The sequence below is a fragment of the Myodes glareolus genome, chromosome 9 (assembly GCF_982192425.1).
Source record: "Myodes glareolus chromosome 9, mMyoGla1.1, whole genome shotgun sequence".
Lineage (NCBI taxonomy): Eukaryota > Metazoa > Chordata > Mammalia > Rodentia > Cricetidae > Myodes > Myodes glareolus.
Window position 1 is genome coordinate 104,131,307 of NC_142034.1, and position 21,452 is coordinate 104,152,758.

General features: G+C 46.1%; 1 protein-coding gene across 1 annotated transcript in view; it reads left to right on the plus strand.

Annotated features, from left to right (window-relative positions):
• The window catches only part of Snx29 (sorting nexin 29), a 417,720-nt gene that overhangs the window by 96,263 nt on the left and 300,005 nt on the right, over positions 1–21,452 (plus strand). The window contains exons 12-13 of the mRNA XM_087910838.1: positions 14,954–15,017; positions 17,067–17,195. Of these exons, the coding sequence (XP_087766964.1) occupies positions 14,954–15,017; positions 17,067–17,195 (193 nt within the window). The remainder of the gene's footprint in view (positions 1–14,953; positions 15,018–17,066; positions 17,196–21,452) is intronic.

Genomic DNA, 21,452 nt, shown 5'->3' on the forward strand with positions numbered 1-21,452 from the left:
GGCCACACTGACCTCTGCTGAGGAGCTGTAAGCAAAAGCACCAACCCCTGGGTCCCAGGGATTGAGTTGCTGGCCCCTGGTGAGAGCGCTGCAGAAGGAGTGCTGTGTAGCCTGCCCAGTGGAGAACTGCTCCTGGTCAGAGTGGCCACCCTCTGCTCTGTCTCTGTGCACTGGCCCAGAGGGTGGGGAGTGACGCCTGAGGGGAGGGCCTCCTTCCCTCTGAGGAGCTGTCTCTGGGAAGTTGCACTCTTGGCTGCTCTGGGCACTCACCCTCACTGCCTCTGGAGAACTCCTGCATACAGGAGAGCTGTAGGCTTTGGGGGTCGGTGTCCTTTGTCCCTGATTAGTGAGGCTAGTATGTTAGCTGCTGGTTCTAGAGAGACTGTCCTAAGCAGCATCTGCCTTCAGTGTTTTCTATGGAAGCCTTTCAAACCCCTTTCCTGCGAGGTGTCTGAACCAGCAGGGAAGCACCCATGCCATTAGCACTTTTTGCTCTTAACTGAGGATTTCATCCCACAGGCACAAAAGGGAGCATTTGGGTCCTCAGATTCCCGAGGGGTGAAGTCTCAGGTTAAGGTGGGGACCAGTGGGATAAGATATGTTCCATTCACAGAGATTCAGATGAGTTTTTGCTGGCCCTGGTGCACAACACAGTTCTCTCCTCAGATTAATGCATTATGTGTTGTGTATATACTGAGTATAATCATACCATAGGGCAATAGCTTTATCTTCTTCCTTAAGACACCACCCTCTCCCTGGTGCTGTTGATTCAGCTATTTCTCAGGGGTTAGTGTGTAGTTTCTGCTTCTCACAGATTCACAAATGTAGCTCTGTCTTGTATTTCTTTTGTCACCTTAACCAGGTGCTTCTCTGGTGTCTGCCATGCTTTGTGAAATACTTCTGCTTTGCCTGTCTCCTCTGTGCATGGTGATGAAGTGAGGAGGGAAGCTTGCTGTGCTGGCTGGGTGGTCCACAGCAGTGTTCTTGGGTGTGGCTCTCTTCACACTCTTCTCCACCTTCTCCACCCTCAGCCTGTTGCAAACCACTTAAAGTGAACGTGAGATGTTGGCTGTGTGGTATAGCTACCACATGGGTTTCTGAGTATTTACTAAGCGAACTTCAGTGACTTAAAAAGCCTGTATTTCCCCATTGTGGATTGACTGGGGTGTTTCTCAAGAGTTAAGCAGAATTTCCATAGGGCCTCATCATTCTAGTCTTGGGTATGCCAACAAAGGACTGAAGAGTGGTGCCAGCAAGTCTGGGCACTTATATCCATAGCAACGCTGCTCACCATAACCAGGTGTCCGCAGTGGGTGAACACATATCAGCAGTGGCCTCATCAGAGGAATGCTATCCAGCCCTGAAAAGGAATGGAGAAACCATGCCTGCTTCATTGTAGGCAAGCTCTGGAAACATGCTAAGTGAAAGAAGCCACACACAAAAGTACAGGTTGGATTTCATTAGGGACTGGAATCCCTCGGGTGGGTGTGTGGTGCCAAGGTGGGAACCTGCAGTGAGTTCTGTTTTGGTGATGTGCTGACAGAATACTCAGCAATGCTCAACAGCACTGGATTTTCACTTTTATTTTATTACTTTTAATTAATAAATTGTCTTTTGAAAAATTATCTTTTCTCATTTTACATACCAATCCCAGTTCCCACTCCCCCCCCCCCCCAGTCCTTCCACCTTCCTCCTCCACTCTACCCCATCTACTCTTTAGAGAGGGTAAGGCTTCTCATGGGAAGTCAATAAAGTCTAGCACATTGCTTTGAGGAAGGATCAAGGCCCTCCCTACTATATCTAGACTGAGCAAAGTATCCCTCCAAAGAGAATGGGTTTCAAAAAGCGATTACATGCAGTAGGGATAAATCCTGGTTCCACTGCCCCTGACCCCCACAGTCTACCCCAGCCATAAAGCTGTCACCTACATTCAGAGGGAGTTGTTTGGTCTTATGCTGGTTCCCTGCTCTCAGGCTCGAGTGGGTGAGCTCCTGTTAACTCAGGTAAGCTGTTTCAGTGGGTGTCCCTATCATGGTGTTTCTTGATACCTTTGCTCATATTCTCACTCCCCTCTCTCTTTGGCTGGACTTTGGGAGTTCAGCTCAGTGTTCCACTGTAGGTCTATACATCTCCTTCCATCAGTTGCTGGATGAAGGTTCTATGATGACATTTAAGATAGTCATCAATCTGACTATATGGCAAGACCAGTTCAGGCACCCTTTCCAGGTCTTAACTGGGGTCATCCTTGTAGATTCCTGGGAATTTCTCTAGTGCCAGGTTTCTTGTTAGCCCCATAGTGGTTTCCTCAATCAAGAGATCTCTTTCTTCACTCTCCCTCTCTGTTCTTCCTGCATCTTGATGATCCAGTTTCCTCAAGTTCTCTTCCCTGCCTTCTTTCCTCTTTCCCCCTTCTTCTTTCTCCCCCTTCCTCTATGCTCCCTGTTTTCTCAGGAGATCTTGTTTATTTCCCCTTCCCAGGGGGATCCATGTATGTTTCTCTTAGGGTTCTCCTTGTTACCTAGCTTCTCTGTGGTCATGAACTATATTCTGGTTATCCTTTGCTTTACATCTAATATCCAGTTTTGAGTGAGAACTTACCTTGCTCATATTTCTGAGTCTTGATAACTTTACTCAGGATGTTTTCCCCCCGCCCCGTTCCATCCATCCATTTGCAGGCAAATTTCAAGATATCTTTTTTTTTTAAACTACTGAGTAGTCCTCCATTGTGTAAATGTATCATATTTTCTTTATCCATTCTTTGGTTGAGGGACATCTACATTGTTTCCAGGTTCTGACTATTATGAATAATGTTGCTATGAACATAAGAGCAAGTGCCCTTGTGGTATTTTTGTGCATCCTTTGGTGTATACCTAAAATTGGTATAGCTGGGTCTTGAGGTAAATGGATTCTCAATTTAATAATAACACAACATACCAATTTCTAAAGTAGTTGTACAAGTTTTCACTCCCACCAGCGGTGGAGGAGTGTTCCCCTTACCCCACATCTCCAGCATAAGCTATCATTGGTGTCTTTGATCTTAGACATTCCGAGTAGTGTAAAATGGCATCTTAGAGTTCTTTTGATTTGCATTTCCCTGATGACTAAGAATGGTGACTATTTCTTAAGTATATTTCGGCCATTTGAGATTCTTCCGTTGAAGATTCTTTGTTTAGATCTGTACCCCATTTTAAAAATTGGATTATTTGATATTTTGGTGTCTAGTTTCTTGAGTTCTTTATAAATTTTGGACATCAGTCCTCTGTCTGATTAGAGTTGGTGAAGATCTTTTTCCATTCTGTAGGCTGCTGTTTTGTCTAATTGACACTGTCCTTGCCTTGTAGAAGCTTCGGTTTCAGAAGGTACCATTTATTACCTGTCTGTCTCAGTATCTGTGCTATTGATGTTATATTTAGGAAATTGTCTCCTGTGCCAATGAGTTCAAGGTCACTTCCCACTTCCTCTTCTGTGAGGTTCAGTGTGACTAGATTTTTGATGAGGTCTTTGATTTATTTGTACTTGAGTTTTGTGCATGGCGATAGATATGGATTTATTTTCATTTTCTACATGTTGACATCCAGTTATGCCAGCACCATTTGTTGAAGATGCTTTCTTTTTTCCATTGTATAGTTTTGGCTTCTTTGTCAAAAAATCAGTTGTTCATAGGTGAGTGGATTAATATCAGGGTCTTTGATTAAATTCCATTGGTCTACCTGTCTGTTTTTATGCCAATATCAAGCTGTTTTCATTACGGTAGCTCTATAATAGAGCTTGATGTCAGGGATGGTGACATCTCCAGAAGTCCCTGTATTATATAGGGTTACTTTTGCTATCCTGTTTTTTTTTTCCATATGAAGTTGATTATTGTTCTTTGAAGATCTGTGAAGAATTGTGTTGGGATTTTGATGGGGATTGTGTTGAATCTATAGATTGCTTTTGGTGGGATTGCCTTTTTAAAATTATGTTTATCCTACCTATTCAAAAGCATGGGAGATCGTTCCATTTTCTGATAGCTTCTTTAATTTCTTTCTTTAAAACTTAAAGTTCTTATCGTACAGGTCTTTTACTTCTTTGGTTAGTGTTACCCTAAGATATTTTATGTTGTTTATGGATATTGTGAATGGTAATTTCTCTCTGATTTCTTTCTCAGCTCCTTTATCATTTGTGTATAGGAGGGCTACTGATTTTTTTGAGTTGATAGTTGATCTTGTATCCTGCCACATTACTGAAGGTATTTATCAGCTGTAGGAGTTCTCTTGTTGAATTTTTGTGGTCCCTTGTGTATACTATCATCATCTGCAAATAGTGAAAGTTTGACTTCTTCCTTTTCAATTTGTGTTTCCTTGATCTCCTTTTGTTGTCTTATTGTTGTAATAGGACTTTGAGTACTATGTTGAATAGATACGGAGAGAATGGACAGCCTTGTCTTGTTCCTGATTTTAGTGGAAACGCTTTGAGTTTCTCTCCATTTAATTTGATGTGGGATATTGGCTTGCTATATATTGCTTTTTTATGTTTAGATACATTCTTTGTATCCCTGATCTCTCCAAGACTTTCATCATAAAGGGGTGCTGAATTTTTGTCAAATTCTTTTTCAGCATCCAATGAGATGATCATATGGATTTTTTTCTCTCAGTTTATTTATATGGGGGACTGGTCACACATGTCTTTGTTAGCTCTGTGCAATTGCAGACTGTGCTTCAGAGATCCTCTGAGGTTACAAGGGATGGGTGGGTTTAGAGGCAGAGTGGCGCTTGTAGTTTGAGGGTCCAATTGATTGTGGGGGGGTGTTGGAGCAGCCTACCTGCAGGAGACTTGCCTTCTGGCTGACTAGTGAAGCTAAGGCAGGTGCGGGAGGGGCCTGGAGTTTTGCCCAGTTTCTAGGGCCTAGAGTCTGGGGTGTCCAGCTGAGTGGCTGATCACTTGCCTCTTGGTCCACTCTATGAAGTCTCAGTCTGTTGGATTTTGACTTTTAAATGAATGATTTATGTCATGTGAATTTCATCAGTGAATTTTCACTGTTAAAAACAAGCAAACAAACAAAACCGAAATAGTTATGCCACCTACGCCCACTTATGTAAGTGACCCCTCAGTATTGTTTTTTCTGTTGCTCCAAGCAACCTTACAATTAGTCCTGATTTTAGTTTGGTAAATACGTCTGAAAAGCTGAGCTGCCTGTGTCTTTCTGAAAAACTTCGAATAATAAAATAGAAGACTCTTTTAAAGTAAGAAAACATTTTATTTGCTTTTATTAATTTTTATAAGATTATTTCTTGATTTTTTTGATACTAAGTGAGACTGTGTATGTGTATATAGAACTATAGGAATAAAATGTATATAAAATACTAAAAATGAATGAAATGCCCAAGTCTCTGCTTCCATCAGTTCCTGGAGCTTAGGCTGTGCTAAGAGCACCGGTTAACAGCAGCTCAAGCTCCGAGGCTCCTGCTTTGCAGAGCCTTTAGAAATGGGGCAGCCCGCACTGCACCCCACCTAGGCCAGTGGGTTTCTCTGTGCCCACACCCCCTTAGGACCTCATGCTGGCCTGTCTGATAGAGTTGCCTGGAACTTGTCCTGCTGATGAGAGAGATCTAAACCAAACCTGCGGACAAACTCACAGGCCAGAAATAGTGGGAATCAAGGGGTTGAGAAAGGGGCGGTGATGGCTGGGAAGCAGGCTGCCTGTGGCAGGGGAGAACAGTGATTTGTTGGATTCTTGAAGGGGTTTGGGGAAGTTCATCCTGATGAGTGTGTGTGTGTCCCTACACCATGGTGTAGAGGCTAGAAGACAACTCCGGGTGATGTCTCTGGTTGGCCACTGAACAGCAGGCTAGCTGGATTGAGAGCTTCGGGGGCTCTGCAGCCTCTGCCTCCTGTCTTGCCCCAGGAGTGCTGGTACAGATGGGAGTTGCCTCATCTCATTTGACTTTACATGGATTCTGGATCTGAATTCAGGTCCTGATGTTTACTCTCCAGCCCCATTTCAGAAACGGAAAATCTATTCCTTTGGTTTAAGGGGTCTTTTTCGTGTAAGATACAACTCAATGGCCACCTTTTCCCAGAGTCACCATGACAGGCGCCTGGGCAGGTAGGATTCCCTTGTCATATGAACTAAGGGGCAAGTACAGTCCATTCAGTTAACGAGGGAGGGGAGTAGCTGAGCAGAAAGTGGCTTCTGTTGCTTGGAGTTTGGGGGTGTGCTCTTCTCCTTGTGTGCACATTTCTACCCTGATTTCCAGGATGATACACGCCTTAAAGACGTGTACTTTCTGTTGTCGGACACAAACGCCACATGTGTGAGTATGCGTGGGGAGTGCTTGTCTGAAAGAGAAGATGAATGATTGCTAGAGGTGACAAGAGTGTAGAGCTTCCTCAAGAAGTGGGAAGATGGCTTTCTTCTGTGCCTACAGATTTTCTTACATTTTCCATCCTGCTGCCATGGGTTTATCAAACCTTACAGATCCTGATTGTATGGAAGCTGGATGGGCCTAGGAGTTTATCAGGCCTCTAGTGTTCCAGAGGCATTTGGAGGAGTTGTTGGAACCCTCCAGTGACCCAGTGGGGTAACAGGGTGGGCTGAGGCCATACTCAACTACCATACATGTCAGGGGACAGGCTTGCCTAGGGAGCCTGCCCTCGGGTGTTTATGCCTGCCCCTTCCCTTACTAACTGTGTGAGCTGGGCCCAGCCCCTGCCCTGTCTCCTCCTTTGTATTTTAGGCATGAGTGTCTACTCTGCTACCCACATCTCAGCTAGAAGAGATTGCCTGGAAGCCTTGTGCATTGCTGGGCACACAGAAAGTAGACCCATATGTAGTGGCTTCTAGCCATCTCAGTGTGGAAACTGGCCTGGGATACTTTTCTCTTTCATCCTCATGGAAAAGTAGAAGCTCTTGGTGGGTGGGGGAAGAAAGGCAAGAGGGAGAAACAGATAAAGCTTGAATGGTTCTGAGGTTTGCCTCAAGTTATATTTTGAAGCTCAGTATAGTTGATCCTTTCTCTGGTAGATAAAAGGAGAGGGAGTGGGCAGGCAGACAAAGATAGACAAGCAGGGTATTAAGTTCAAATAACGATGTAGGTTAAGTACACACCCATAGAAGAACAGTTTTTATTTCTGTACACATGGCCTCAGAGTTTTCTCTTTAATAGAACCAAGTACGGGCCTCAGGAGAGTATGTGTAAAGGGCTCTGGAAAGTCTGTGGAAAGATGCTGTATAAAACAGAATTACCACACAGATAGATGCACAAGTGTAAGTATGTGTGCTTGTGCACACCCGTTCCCATCCAGATGTTCTCTGTTACTCAACATAATCATCGTTTCCCCTTTAGTCTAAAGAGGGATTGTATGATCAATTAGCCTCAGGCTTATCCCCTCCCTCCACACCACATTATTCAGTAACTGTGGAGTTCTTTGTATGAACAGGCTAGTGGCTTTGGACTGGTCATGTGAGGGCCCCTATATGCCAGGGGGCCTTGCTTTTCTGAGCCTTTTGAAGCCATATTGAGGGTTCCTGCAGCCACTTTGGGTGGGGAAATAGGCATGGGTGTGTTGGCTTACACAGTGTTAGGTTGTGGCAATGACACGTAGGAACTTTTCGCCCCTTCCTGTTGCCCCGCCTTTCACTGTTGTGTATATCACATCCCACAGACACATGATGCCAGACTCTGTACTTGGGCACGAACGCCTGTCAATGGGGCAGGAAATTACAGCTGTGAACCTGGTGTTTAGCGTTCTTGGATGAGGCCTTGAGCTTGCTATTAAAGGCAATTGACATTTCCGCCCTGCCCATTTGACACTCAGTTCCTGGAGCTAAGGGTGGGTTTTAGCAGTGGGTCACAGTGAGCCATTTACTTCTTTGTTAATTCACTTCTTCACCTGCCCCTTGATTTATTTAATAGCTCTCAAGTGTGTGCTGTGGTCAGGTGCTGTGGCAGGCAATGGGTTCCCCATTCTCCAGGGACTCCTAGGATGGCTGGGCTGAGGCTTTCGTGGCCCAGCCTTTGAACAGCTATCACCCCCACCAGACAATAGATGTTGTGAGAGGAACTTATAGTGAGAAGGGTCCAACTGATGACTAGAGGATGCAGCCCACTCAAGCTCAGAATACAAAGGCAGAGAGATTGGTTAGGACTTGCAGGAGCCTGGCAGCTTAGGAGGCCATGCATGTATGGTTGCCCTTTTTTCTGTAGCTGCATGGTCTCTTCAAGTCAGCCTGCACCTCTTGCTCTTGACCCTAGATAGCTGTCCTCCTTTGCCCATCAGAGGCCCTGCCGGGTTCAGGACATCACTCCAGATTGGCTGCAGCTTTGCCCCAGTGTGAGGCTGTGGGACTTTGACACGTGTGACACTTGACCTTTCCTCTGGACCTCTTAGGAGGCCGTCTGTGCCAGTGTTTGTTCTTGTCCTATTTAGGTCTCTGCATCTGGTGACTAAGGAACCATAACGAACTGCTTGGCAGTTTAATTTCTCCTATAAGAATGGCAATGCCAACTTGGCCGGCAAATGAGCTTTTTAGCTCGTTTTAGCTCATGGGCCTTGCGGACTGAATTAGAAATAGGTACCTTTTGGCTAGATGTATCTGTTTCCATCTACCTTTATCCTTCCAATCATAGTTAATGGCCCATCTATTTCTAGAAAATTCTGTATGATTGGCTCAATTGGAGTCAACCATCACCAGTATATTCCTGGAGGCCTGTGGCAGCAGAGTCTGTGAGCTAGGCTGGGAATAAGCTGGGGCAGGCCTGTGCTTTTCAGGTCTGCCACAGCCAGAGAGCAAAGGTAAACCAGGGGAGGATACCTTGAGGGAAACCTGAAGGGCTCTGAGTTAGGCTTCAGATGCTCCTTTCAGGAACATGTTCTAAAACACAGAGACAGGTGAGGAAGGAGACAGGAAAGGTCAGGTTAGTCTCGAACTCATAGAGATTCCCCAACTCTCACCACCCCCCCGTGCCTCCCTGAGGCTGGGTTTAAAGGCGAGCACTACCATATCTGGTTCAGCTCTTTCCTTCTTACCAAAGCTCCTCTCTTGTCCGTTGTCTGAGTGACTGTGGATCACATATGTAGCTGCAGAGAGCTCCCTTTATTTCTTATTGTGGAGCGGGGCGTTGGGGGTGCAGGGCTGCGGTGAGAGGGGACAGGGGGAGCCGATGGGGTTCCCATGGAATGGTCACAGAGCACTGCCCCTCCCTCTGACAAGCTGAGAGGAAAGTGGCTCTCTTCTCTGTGTGGTGGAGTATGTACTGAGGTCTGGGTGTCCAGAGTGGAGCATGACTGACTAGGATGGCTGTGGCTTCCACAGAGAGCCTACATCAACTGCCAGAAATGACAAGCTTGTTCACTTTAGTGATCCTTGATGAGCAGAGACCGAGTGGGTCCAGCTGTCCTTTCTCTGCTCTCATGTCAGGAGACCCAAAGGAGTGTTTGCTCATATAATTATAGTTTTGATTGCTTCATTTCCCTTATTTAAGTACTGGTCTGCTTGAGATTTATTTCAGTTCATAGCAGAAGTGGAGCTTGAAGTCTTGCTTTTTGTTTCCAAAATGGTTCCTTGCCTTGACAGCATTTGTGGATGAAGCCATCTTTTGTGCAGTGATTTTAAATGCTGTGTCTTATCCCAGATCAATTTCTGATGGCTAAAGTTGGCAAAGAACTGCTTTGAGATAGATGGCCAGGCTCCACAGAGGCTGACATTCAGGTGCTCCACTTTGCTTTTTTCCCTGGAGATTGTGCCTCAGCAAAGAGGAAGGAATCACAGTGATGGAGACTCACAGAGAAAGAGCTGCATCGTGCTAGAGAGGAAAAACCTCTGCTCATGCACAGCAAGTGAGATTGGTGGATGGTGAGTCACATGGTACATGGAAACCACATTCCTTCCCTGCTGCCCAGGAAGGCACAAGACAGCCATCAGGCAGCACAGCAGCAGGAATGAGTTTCTAGTAGAGTCTGTCCGTCCCCACCGTTCTCTGTAGAAGTCCGTGAAAGGCAAAAGGGGCACTGAAAAGGTCTCCATCTCCTTTATCAACTACCACAGAGTGTTCCTTTGTCTGCACTTGTGATTGTCATGCATTGTTTTGATGTTTGTGCAAATCCAGGGCCCCTGCAGGAGGCTGGGAACGCTGTGTGGGGCAGGCACTGTCACACCAGGATGACAGGGCTGGGTCACATCGCACTAGCTGTCCTGCTGCTGCTCACAGGCAACACAGTGATCCTGAGGTCTGCTGGCCAGGCTCTCCTGTGGCCACTGGAGGCTGCTGCCGCTGGTTGAGTGTTCTGTGTGGTTCTGTGAAGCAGTTCTTCAAGACTCACCATAGAATGTGATGTTCAGCTGCAAGTCGTAATGCCAGTATCCAGACTCCTTCCTGGCTACTCAATCAGTCTCTTCTAGGTGGTGCATTGGTGTCTGGCCTGGTTTACCCACATTGCCCTGTTGAATGGTGTTTGGTCCTCAGGAGATCTCCTTATCTGGCCTGCGGCTATCCGGCAGGGAGCATTTTCAAGGGTTTCTTTTTTTATTGTCCAAGGTCGAGGTGCACAGAAGCTTAGTATATTCCACGTCTCTTGCAAGTGGGCCCACATAAGTGACCCGCACTTGTGAGCAATGTCTGACACTGTGTTTTCACTTTTCTGTCTCCTGCAGTTGAAGGGAAAGGGATAGTGAGACCTATCAAGAGTACCTGTTAAATGCCGCTGTGCTCCGACACCTCATCTGCATATTACCTATTTAATACATGCAGCACTTCTGTGATGTAGTGACTGGGTTTGTCCGATTGTTGGACAGGGTCTCACGTGCACTAGGCTGGCCTCAAATTCCCTGTGTAGCCAAGTATGGCCTTGAACTTTTGATCCTGCTTCTTTATCACCTAAATGCTGGGATTACTGGTGTGTTACCATGCCTGAAGAAACAGACTGTCAAGATCCCATTTTACCCTTAAGGTTCTCAGATAAGGTCAATAAACAGCATCCTCAGGTGGGAAGCTGGGATTGGAGGCCAGCCCCTGACTGCAGAGCCTGCATCCTGTAAGTGCTGAAATGGAACGACTGCCCTGTGCCTGCTACCAGCCGTCCCTGGGGGAAATGAGGCACAGTTCCAGCTTATAGTTTGCAAAGGCAGAAACCTGTCAAGGCTGCCTATGGCCCGTGGCCGAGTAGGTCTTGAAGTTAGGGCTGCTGGCCCCAGAGCCTATTGGTAGCAACTTGCCATGGATTTTCTGTCCCTGGAATGGAAGCTCTAGGATTCACACCTGAACTTCCTCTTGCCCTTTGCATCTGCTCACCAGGGCAGTCTTCACCATTGTAGGTGATAGAGCTTTGAGGTGTGGGGAATGCTGAAGGGACTGTCACAATCTGTCCTGCTCTGTGCTACTGATTGTCCTAGACAGGAGGCTTGCTGGGCAGAGGCGTGTAACTTCACAGAAAGTGCTATTATTGCCATTGGTTTTCTGTATGTGTGTGTTATTTATTCATTTAGAGTTAACATGTGACGTAATGAGTTTCATAATTACATGTCATTATACTTTCCCTTTTATTTCCTCCCCATCTCCCTTTGCTGTTCTCCTTCCTTGACTGAAACAGCACCTCCTGCTTTCCAGCCACACACGTGTATTGTATTACCTTCTTACCACACACATGTATTACCTTCTTACCACACACGTGTATTGTATTACCTTCTTACCACACACATGTATTGTATTACCTTCTTACCACACACATGTATTGTATTACCTTCTTACCACACACATGTATTGTATTACCTTCTTACCACACACGTGCATTGTATTACCTTCTTACCACACACGTGCATTGTATTACCTTCTTACCACACACGTGCATTGTATTACCTTCTTACCACACACGTGTATTGTATTACCTTCTTACCACACACGTGTATTGTATTACCTTCTTACCACACACGTGTATTGTATTACCTTCTTACCACACACGTGTATTGTATTACCTTCTTACCACTGCTTCTCTTTTCCTTCCCTCTCCTCGTCGGCCTTTTTCCATCACCCCCCCCCCCCACACACAGACATACAGGCACACACATATACACTCACACAGACACACAGGCACACAGACACAGAAACACAGCCACAGACATATAGAAACACACACATATAGAGACACACAGGTACGAACACACAGAAACAGATACACACACAGAAACACAGGCACACACATATAGAAGCACAATACACACAAACACACACACACACACACACACTCAAATCTAGATTCCACATATAAGAGAAAGCATGTGACATTAGTCTTTCGGCTTTGCTGTTGGTTTTAGAAGTGTGGAAGGTTAGATCAGAATGGCCTCCCTGGCCACTCATTTTTCTGGATCAAATTCAAACACGTTAGTTAAACATGCAGTAAGAAGGGATTCCAGGCACTGAGGTGTGCAGCATGGTCTGTATTCTGTCAGCACCTGTGTGCGCAAGGGAAGAGCAAGGCGACTCACATCTCCTACCTGTAGCTGCTGCAGGGCAAGGGGTCTTAGGCAAGCTTTCCAAAAAGACTCCCCACTACCAGGGCCTGGGGTGGTGAGCTGGGGTTTTCTCATGTAAGAATGTCAGTGGGGGATTTAATATGAAGAGAGATGGATTCTGACCAGGAAATCTGTGAGATAACATGTGTGTAATAACTTGCAACTTAGAGGGAAGTCTGACCACTGGTTGGGCAACAGTGGGGCAGTCAGGATCATCTGGAGACCCCTCAGTTGGCCTCTGGCCAGACAGATACTGTCACTGTGGCTGAGCTAGGGATGGTGGTTCTACACAGATGCCCAGGGGCGTGCTCATGTGGCTGAGCTGTACCCCCTGGGAGGGGAGGGGCAGAGCAGAATGGAGAGACAGGGCTTGCCAGTGTGCCTTGCCTTGTCCAGGCCACTCGTTCCTGAGTACAGCGGTGGTGGAGGTGTCCTTGCTGTCATCTGCTGCACTCTGGTCCCAGCTTGGGTACAGCAGTGCAGTTCATGAGTGTAAACCAGATGTGTTAGTGCAGAGCTGGAGAAGGGCAGGCAGACTACTGGCAAACGTGCAGGATCTTGCTTTAGGAGATCTTGTGCCTTCCAGCTCCGGATGGCAACTGAGAGCATTCGTTCCTTTGCTCATCAGTGAGTAGTTCAGGCTAGCTAAGAACTCCAGTGAGGAAGAAAGCCTAGAGGAAAATTCAGAACCCGTGCAGGTCCTTGAGTAGAGGAATAATGAAGCCTGTGTCCACTGTGCCCACAGCACTGGCCTGGCTTGCCTGAAGACTGAGCCTAGAGTGCTTTATCCTCCCTGCTGCTGATAGAACAATTCATTTGGTTGGTTGTATTTTCCTTCATAGCCACAGTGACCTGGGGATAAATCACTTGCTTTGCTTTTTTCTCTAAAGATTATCAATTAAAGTTCTGCAGCCTAGCAGCAGGTCCTTCTGGACTTCCTGCTATAGCCTGTGAGAAGTACCGTCAAAGACACTCTTTCTCAGTCTCCTCGGATCCTCCTGGCTTCCAAGGAGGTGAGAGGGATGCTGCTCCCTCATTTCTGGAGGAAGGACACTGAGAGAGGCTGAAACTCAGGTGTGAGGCCCTGAGCAAGGACCCTAGTGACCAGGGATACCTCACTGAGTTGGCTTCACGTAGGCTTGTGATGGCCGTTGTTACTCTCCATTAAGATCCTTCCTTGGACCAGGTGGGAGCCTGCCTCTTTGGGAAGGTATTTGAACTTCGTCTGTTCTTGGTAGATGAATGAGTAATTGAATGTGTGAACCTTGGGTCCTTGTGTTTGCAGGCAGAGCATGGCTAGGTGCTCAATGGTTCAGTTCTGCCTGTTTTCTGCCCTAGGCCTTCTCCTAACATCTCCTTTCTATCTCTCAGGGCTGCTTGTACCACAGATTGATAACCTTCTTGTTTCTAGTCTCACCCTCTTCTAGAGGGTCATTCCTAATAAGAATTTCTAGTTCTTCTTAATAAATTTTATGGAAAGGTATTTCCTAATTATTTTTTTGTATTATGAAAGATTTTAAAATTGAGGAAATTTGCTAAGATCATCAATGCTTCTGGTCTTAAAACACAAAGCTGGCTATTGAACCTTTGGGCACCCGTTGTGACCTCACCACTTGGATCCATGTAGGTGGTTCTAGACATAGTGTAGACTCTTGGACATAGTTACAGACTACTACTAAGTGTGTGATTTGGCCCCTGCACTTCCTAGCAGCCACCATAAGATGAAATCAAGTAAAGAAAACAGATAAAACAACTCTGTGATCTCTGGATCTTGAGATACAGCTAAGATCTGCCCATGCCTTCTGCATGCACACAGCACCAATGGTTAAGCTTGATGGAGCTAGGAAGTGTGGATGCATATTGTCATTCCCTGTCCTTGAATGCTTTCCTGTGTGAAGGAGGCTAGAGGGGTAGCTCTCCGAGTAATTGTACAGTGTGTACTGTGTGTGTAATGTAGTCCTCTATCAGCTGTCTGCTACCCTCAGAAGGCAGTGTGGAGCCAGAAGTTTGCTAACCTTGATGGACTGTCTTTATGCAAGCATGGAGCTGAGTACTACCTGATCTGCTGTCTGGGCTGATAAACAACTGTAAGAGGAACAATTCAGTGTTCACAACAGACATTGTCCAGGAACAAAGACTTGGGAAAGCACTCAGAAATTGTAAGCTGAGTATGTTTTTCCCAGGAACCCATCCTTCTTCCCAACACACATTAGCTCTCTTTTCACCTCTCCCTTCTGTTTGTTTGGGTGAGAGTGACAGTGAACACACTGTGTGTCGGAGGCTGTAAAAGAATCCTTTCTAGGGAACAGGGACTTACCTAGACAAGCCATCTGCAGCGGTATGTACTGGAGAGACTGGGGACAGACGACTGGCAGGAGCTTCTGCTCATGTACTGCAGAGAGGATAGGGGACAGATGACTTACAGGATTGTCTGCTCATAGCATTGCCTTTGCTTTCTTTCCTCAGATGAACTACGCCAAGCCATCGTGGCCATGATGAACAGAAAAGATGAACTGGAAGAAGAGAACGGGTATTGTGACATCATGGCTGCCTCTTTCTCTGACTTTCTGTCCCTAGTGGCAGAACCAATGAATGGAGAGAATGGTGCTTTAATGCCAAGCTCCTTACCTTACTATTATTATTACTTTAAATTCTTACGTGTGTGTGTGTCTGTGTCTTTGTGCGCGCATGTGGATGTGCAATGAAAACCAGAAGAGGGGACTGGCTGCCTTGGAGCAGGAGTTACAGGCAGTTTCAAGTTGTCTGATTTGGGTGCTGGGGTCTTAACAGATTTCTTACTTCTCTGGACTAGGCCATTTCAGTAGATCTGCTGTGGCTTGCATATAAGCAAGGGATCAAAGCAGCAATGCTGCCACCTTCCAACACAGGAATGTGGAGGAGCATCCTTTAATGACAGCTTTCACTGATGTCATCCACATACCCACAATGCAGTGGGTTTGTGTATATTCTCAGATACGTGCAGCTATTGCCATGCCAATATTAGAATAGTTTTATCACTTAGGAAGAAATGCCACACCACTTCTGTCCAGCTCCCTGCCCAAAGAATACTCTTGAAGTGACCTTTAACTGAGAGTATATTTTCTGTGTTCCACTCAAATTGGGGATTCCTGGGACAGGATGACATTTGGATTCTTCTTAAATTTGGCCAAAGTCCAGTGTGGTCAGCTCCAAGAGGCCAAGTGCTTTCTTAAGTTTCTTCTTCTTCTTTATTGAGATCCATTCTAGATACTACCAGTTGCCACCATGTGAGTGTCTGAAGTTGACATTCTCCTACCAGAGTCTGTGTTGAGGCTGGGGTAGCCAGGGACAGGCTTGCCTGAGGTTATTCACAAAAGCCAGTGGGCACTGGGAGGCTGCCTGACTCAGGGAAGTGGTGCACAGGTCACCTTTTCTCCTTTACTGGTGAGAGCAGTTACAGTTTTCTCTTAGACCTTATTTTGGATCTAACTGACCAGCTGCCCATCGTCCTTTGTAGAGCCGTACAAAAGCAAATAAGTTTGATTTCTAAAACAGCAGTGCACTTTCAGCTAGCATGCATTCTCAACAAACAGCTGCTGGCCACTTCAAGGTTGGTTTCCTTGCTCTAGCTGGAGTGATGCTCTTGGATGCAGCCGTGGGTTTTATCTTCCCTTGTGAAGAATGGCAGCGATGGTATATTGACTGTTTCCTTACAGACAGGATGCACCAGGATATTTCAGGAGGGGAATCTTCTCCAAGCTCCCAGTGAACACGGCAGGTCTTAGAGAGAGCTCAGTGGTGGGGCACTGTGGGGGCTTGGCGTATTTGATACACCCTGATGTTCATGGTAGGCGTCCTCTGGATGTGGCCTATAAATACATCACAGTTGATTTCCTAGAAACAGTCATTTAGATACAGTGAGTCAGAACCGTATTTGATTTACCTCAGTGTGGTAACCTGTGACCCTTCCTAGAACTGCTACCCCTGGTCATTTTCTCTGGATAACAAATGTATATGTGAATGGGCATACCATAAGAGCTAAGAAGTATAGGAAGATAAGATAATGCTGTGCTAATATGCACTCCTTAGAATACCATACAAACTGACTTAGCGTGTGCTGTGTCTAATAGAATGCCATGCATTCTAGCTTATCCTGGAGGTGGCTGTGGACTGTGAGTCCTGGTCTATTCTATGGGCAGCAGTGGAAACAGGATGAAATATCATGGAATCTGAGCAAGTGTTCTGTGGTTTTTTTTTTTTTTTTTTTTTTTTTTTTTGCTGCAGAATATTCATTTGGCCTGTTTTGGCACTCTTCCCTTTGTGAGATCTGTTCCCATTGAGGCTGGGTTCTTTAAAGCGCCTCCCTGGCATCTGCTGAGCTCCTGGTTTCCCCTTGATCTAAGCTGTCACAGGAGCAAGGTCCCCGAGTCTGACCACAGGTTACTGCCCTGGGACTCAGTGCAGTCACCAGGCTCAGACTTGCTGTCTGCCAGCGTCCGTTTACGTGAGCTGGAACTGCATTGTGGTTTGTGCGAGCCTGTGGGCAGCGATGAAGTGGGCTGGGTGAGTAGCCTCTGAACTGTGGGGCCCTCTTTTCCAGGTCACTGCGGAATCTCCTTGATGGTGAGATGGAGCACTCAGCTGCACTCCGGCAAGAGGTGGACGCCTTGAAGAGGAGGGTGGCAGAGCAGCAGGAGCGCCATTCCACAAAGGTCCAGGCACTGGCAAGGTAGACAGGGCAAGGGACGGAGAGGCAAGCATGTGCAGAACGTTCTACATTCTGTTGTTTGTGAGAAATAGTCTTGCTCTGTATGCAGCCCAGATAGGCCTCAAAGTTGGAGTCCTCCTGCCTTAGCCTCCACACCTTACTCATATTTTTAGTTAAATGAAAACAGAGTGCCAAAGGAAATTGGATTTATGCATTTTCATTTGATGTGCTTCTTTGTATGAACTACACATATGCATATGTTTCAAAATAAGGCTAACTGATGAGCATTCTCCTTTGTCTGTAGCTCAGTTTGCTCCCTGTTAGCTTGACTATAAACAGTTGCAGAGATGCTGTGCCCAAGGCAGATGTGTGCATGCATGCAAATTCCTCCTCTCTTCCCCATACCACTCCACATCCTGGCAGGGTTCTGTGTACGTGTAACCAGGGTTGCCATCTTCTTGCTAGTAGCTCCTGACGTGTTCTGGTCCGACTGCACCAGGACTGGTTTAACCACTCTGCCAGAGGCTGAATGTTAAGGAGGTTTTCAGTCTTTTGTGATACTCCCAGTGCGTAACTTGAGTGCCTGCCATTGTGTTCTCTCTTGAGTGCATTTGCTGGAACAAAGGCACGCAAGGGCAGGAAAGGGCAGGCTGTGCCCTTCATATGTCCTGCACAGGCCCCACAGCATTGCGGGAAATATAGCTCCCAGCTATGTTTCTAAGGGAGCAAAGTTTTGGGTCCCATAGTATCACAAGATAAAAATTAGGCTTGTGGGTTATTTTTCAATCGCGTTTCTCTAACTACAAATACTATTGAGCCTATTTTTATTTAAGAGCCACTAATTAATTTTCTCTGTGATCTTGTTTATATCTTATTAAATAAACTGTGATGAATTAAGAATCACAGCTCCTCTGAAAACATCCAGTTTTTTCTGAGTTTGTTCTCCTGTGGACACATTTTATCTATGCACGTACAGTTGGCACCTGTCACTGCTCATTTCACCTCCTTCCTCCATTTTCACTGTAGAGCAGACAGGAAATGGCAGTGCGGCTGCTTACATCACTGCAGCAGACAGGAAATGGCAGTGCGGCTGCTTACATCACTGCAGCAGACAGGAAATGGCAATGTGGCTGCTTCCGTCACCGCAGCAGACAGGAAATGGCAGTGTGGCTGCTTACATCACCGCAGCAGACAGGAAATGGCAGTGTGGCTGCTTACATCACTGCAGCCAACAGGAAATGGCAGTGTGGCTGCTTAAGTCACTGCAGCCAACAGAAAATGGCAGTGTGACTGCTTCCATCACCGTAGCAGACAGAAAATGGCAGTGTGACTGCTTCCATCACCGCAGCAGACAGGAAATGGCAGTGTGGCTGCTTACATCACTGCAGCAGACAGGAAATGGCAATGTGGCTGCTTAAGTCACTGCAGCCAACAGGAAGCAAAGGACTCACTCTGGTTCCTGAAGGGGGTATCATCTTGAAGACCCACTTCTGTTTCCTAGGCTGCGTATTCCAAAGGTTCTGTACCCTCCCAAACATGGCCACACTTGGGTGCCCAGTACTAAAACATGATCCTGTGGGTGACGTTTCTGTCTAAAACTGTAACACTTGTGGGTCTTTGAAACTGCTTTGAATAAGGCCAGGGGAAAAGCATGTACAGACCCCATCCAGGTGCCCAGAATTACGTGCAGTGCTGTGGTGTGAGTGATTTTTATGCACCTGTAATTTGCCACAGTCATGTGACCTCCTGTCTGCATTCCTTGAATTCTTCCCCTTTGCATCCTCACATGCAGCTCCAGGGCAGCTGTTCTGAACCTGTGGGTCACACCCCCTTTTACAGGGATTGCCTAAGACCATCAGGAAGCACAGATATTCACATTAGATTTATAACAATAACAAAATTACAGTTATGAGGTAGTAAGAAAATACTTTCATGGTTGGGGGGTCACCACAGCATGAGGAACTGTACTAATGGGTCTCAGCATTAGGAAGGGTGAAAACACTGCTCTAGGCCATTGAGCCTGGTCAGAGGCAGAAGTAAATTGGTTCTAGTTGCATGTTTCCTCACCTGGTCTCTCCTCTCACCTGACCTCACTGGAGTTCTGCAGTGTAATGTTGGCTCTAAGAACTTAAGTCTTCAGAGACACTGCTCTGAGCATCAGTAACAGGCAGGGCTTGTGTTAGGAAGTCAGCTTAGCCTCAACCCTTGGCTCCATGCCTGGAAATGTGTTTCTGGGTGGCTTGCTGAGCTTCTGTCAGTGTGTGCTTCTCATCTGTGCTGATGTGGATGAGGAGGAAGGCCGTGGGATTCCTGGGGTTCCTGGGGTGCTCCTCAATCTGCTGTGCATGTGTTCTGTACCGAGCGCTCTTCCCTAGTGGCCTAGGGAGGATTTTACCCTGCACATGTTTTTTAATCTGAAGCCTTCCCAGGCACACATGAAGAACTATTTAAGGTATTTGGAGGTTGGTAGTTTGTAGGCGGAAGGACATCTAGAAAATGAACAAATACTCCCAAAGGGAAAGTGGGAGAGTGCACCTGAACCTGAGCAGCTAGCCACAGTGGTGGCCAGGTGGTGGCCATGGTGGTGGCCATGGTGGTGTGGTGGTGGCCAGGTGGTGGCCATGGTGGTGGCCATGGTGGTGACCAGGTGGTGGCCATGGTGGGCCTACTCAGGCAGTTATTGCTTGGGAATTAAAAGGGCTGTGTGGCATAGTCACTCTGGGGAAGTGACTGTCATAGGCTGAGACTCATGTGTTTTCTGGGCCCTCCTCCCCTACCCCCAATGCTACTCCCCAGCTCAGGTGGCTGGACTTATAATGCAGGTGGTTTAGTTGTATAGGGGCCAGGTTCTGGCATTGGACTTCAATGAAAATCAGGGTGTGGTTTTGTTCCCTGCTAGTTATGCAGCTGTGGGTGAGTTTTAACCTCTCTTTCAGTTTTCTTAGTTGTAAAATGGGGGAAAAAAACGTTAATGAATTATCGCATGTATAAAAAGAGAGACCATGGGGCTGGAGAGATAGTTCAATTCCCAGTACCCACATGACAGCTTACAACTGTCTGTAACTCCTGTTCCAGGTATTTGACACCTTCACACAGACATACATGCACATAAAATAAAAATAAATAAATAAAAATTTATAATAATAAATTTTATAATAAATAAAAATAAATAAATAAAAATAAATAAATCTGAAGTAAAAAAGATGTATGAAAGAGAGAGAGAGAGAGAGAGAGAGAGAGAGAGAGACCGAGACTGAGACCATGACAGACCATTTTTGCTGATTCAGTAAAATACATTTCTCTGCCTCTGCTTCCATAAGTCACTGGATAGAGCATCTATGATGGCAATTAGGGAAGTCACCAACCTGCTTACAGTAGATGACCAGTTCAGGCACCCTCTCCACCATTGCTAGGAGTCTTAGTTGGGGTCATGGGTTCCTGGGGGTTTCTCTGGGGTTAGGGGGGTTCTTCCTAACCCCAAAATGCACCCCCATTAAGAAGTCTTTTTGTTACTTTCCCCCTCCATCCCGCTTCTGACCCACCTCCCACACCCAGTCTGCCCAACCCGCTCCTCTAGTTCCCATCTCTCTATCCCCCCAACCCCTGCTCTAGTTTACCCAGGAAATCTTTTCTAGTTCTCCTTCCCAGGGAAATCCAAGCATCCGTCTTTGGGCCCTCCTTGTAATCTAGCTTCTCTGGGGCTGTGGATTGTAGCTTGGTTACTTATATACTTTACTCCTAATAAGCACCTATGAGTGAGTACACACCCTGTTTGTCTTTCTGGGTCTGGGTTACCTCACTCAGGATGATTTTTTTTTGTAGTTCCATTCATTTGCCTGCAAATTTCATGAGGTCATCATTTTTTATAACTAAGTAGTACTCCATTGTGTAAATGTACCACATTTTCTTTATCCATTCTTCAGTTGAGGTGCATCTAGGTTGTTTCCAGGTTCTAGTTATTACAAATAATACTGCTATGAACATAGTTGAGCAAGTGCCCTTGTGGTTTGAGTGTGCATCCTTTGGGTATATGCCTAAAATTGGTATAGCTGGATCTTGAGGTTGATTGATTCCCAATTTAATAAGAAAGCACCATAACAGTTTCTAAAGTGGCTGTACAAGTTTGCAATCCCACCAGCATAAGGTGTCATCAGTGTTTTAGATCATAGCCATTCTGACTGGTGTAAGATGGAACCTCAGAGTCATTTTCATTTTCATTTCCCTGATAACTAAGTGTTGAGCATTTCCTTAAGTGTCTTTCATCTATTTGAGATTCTT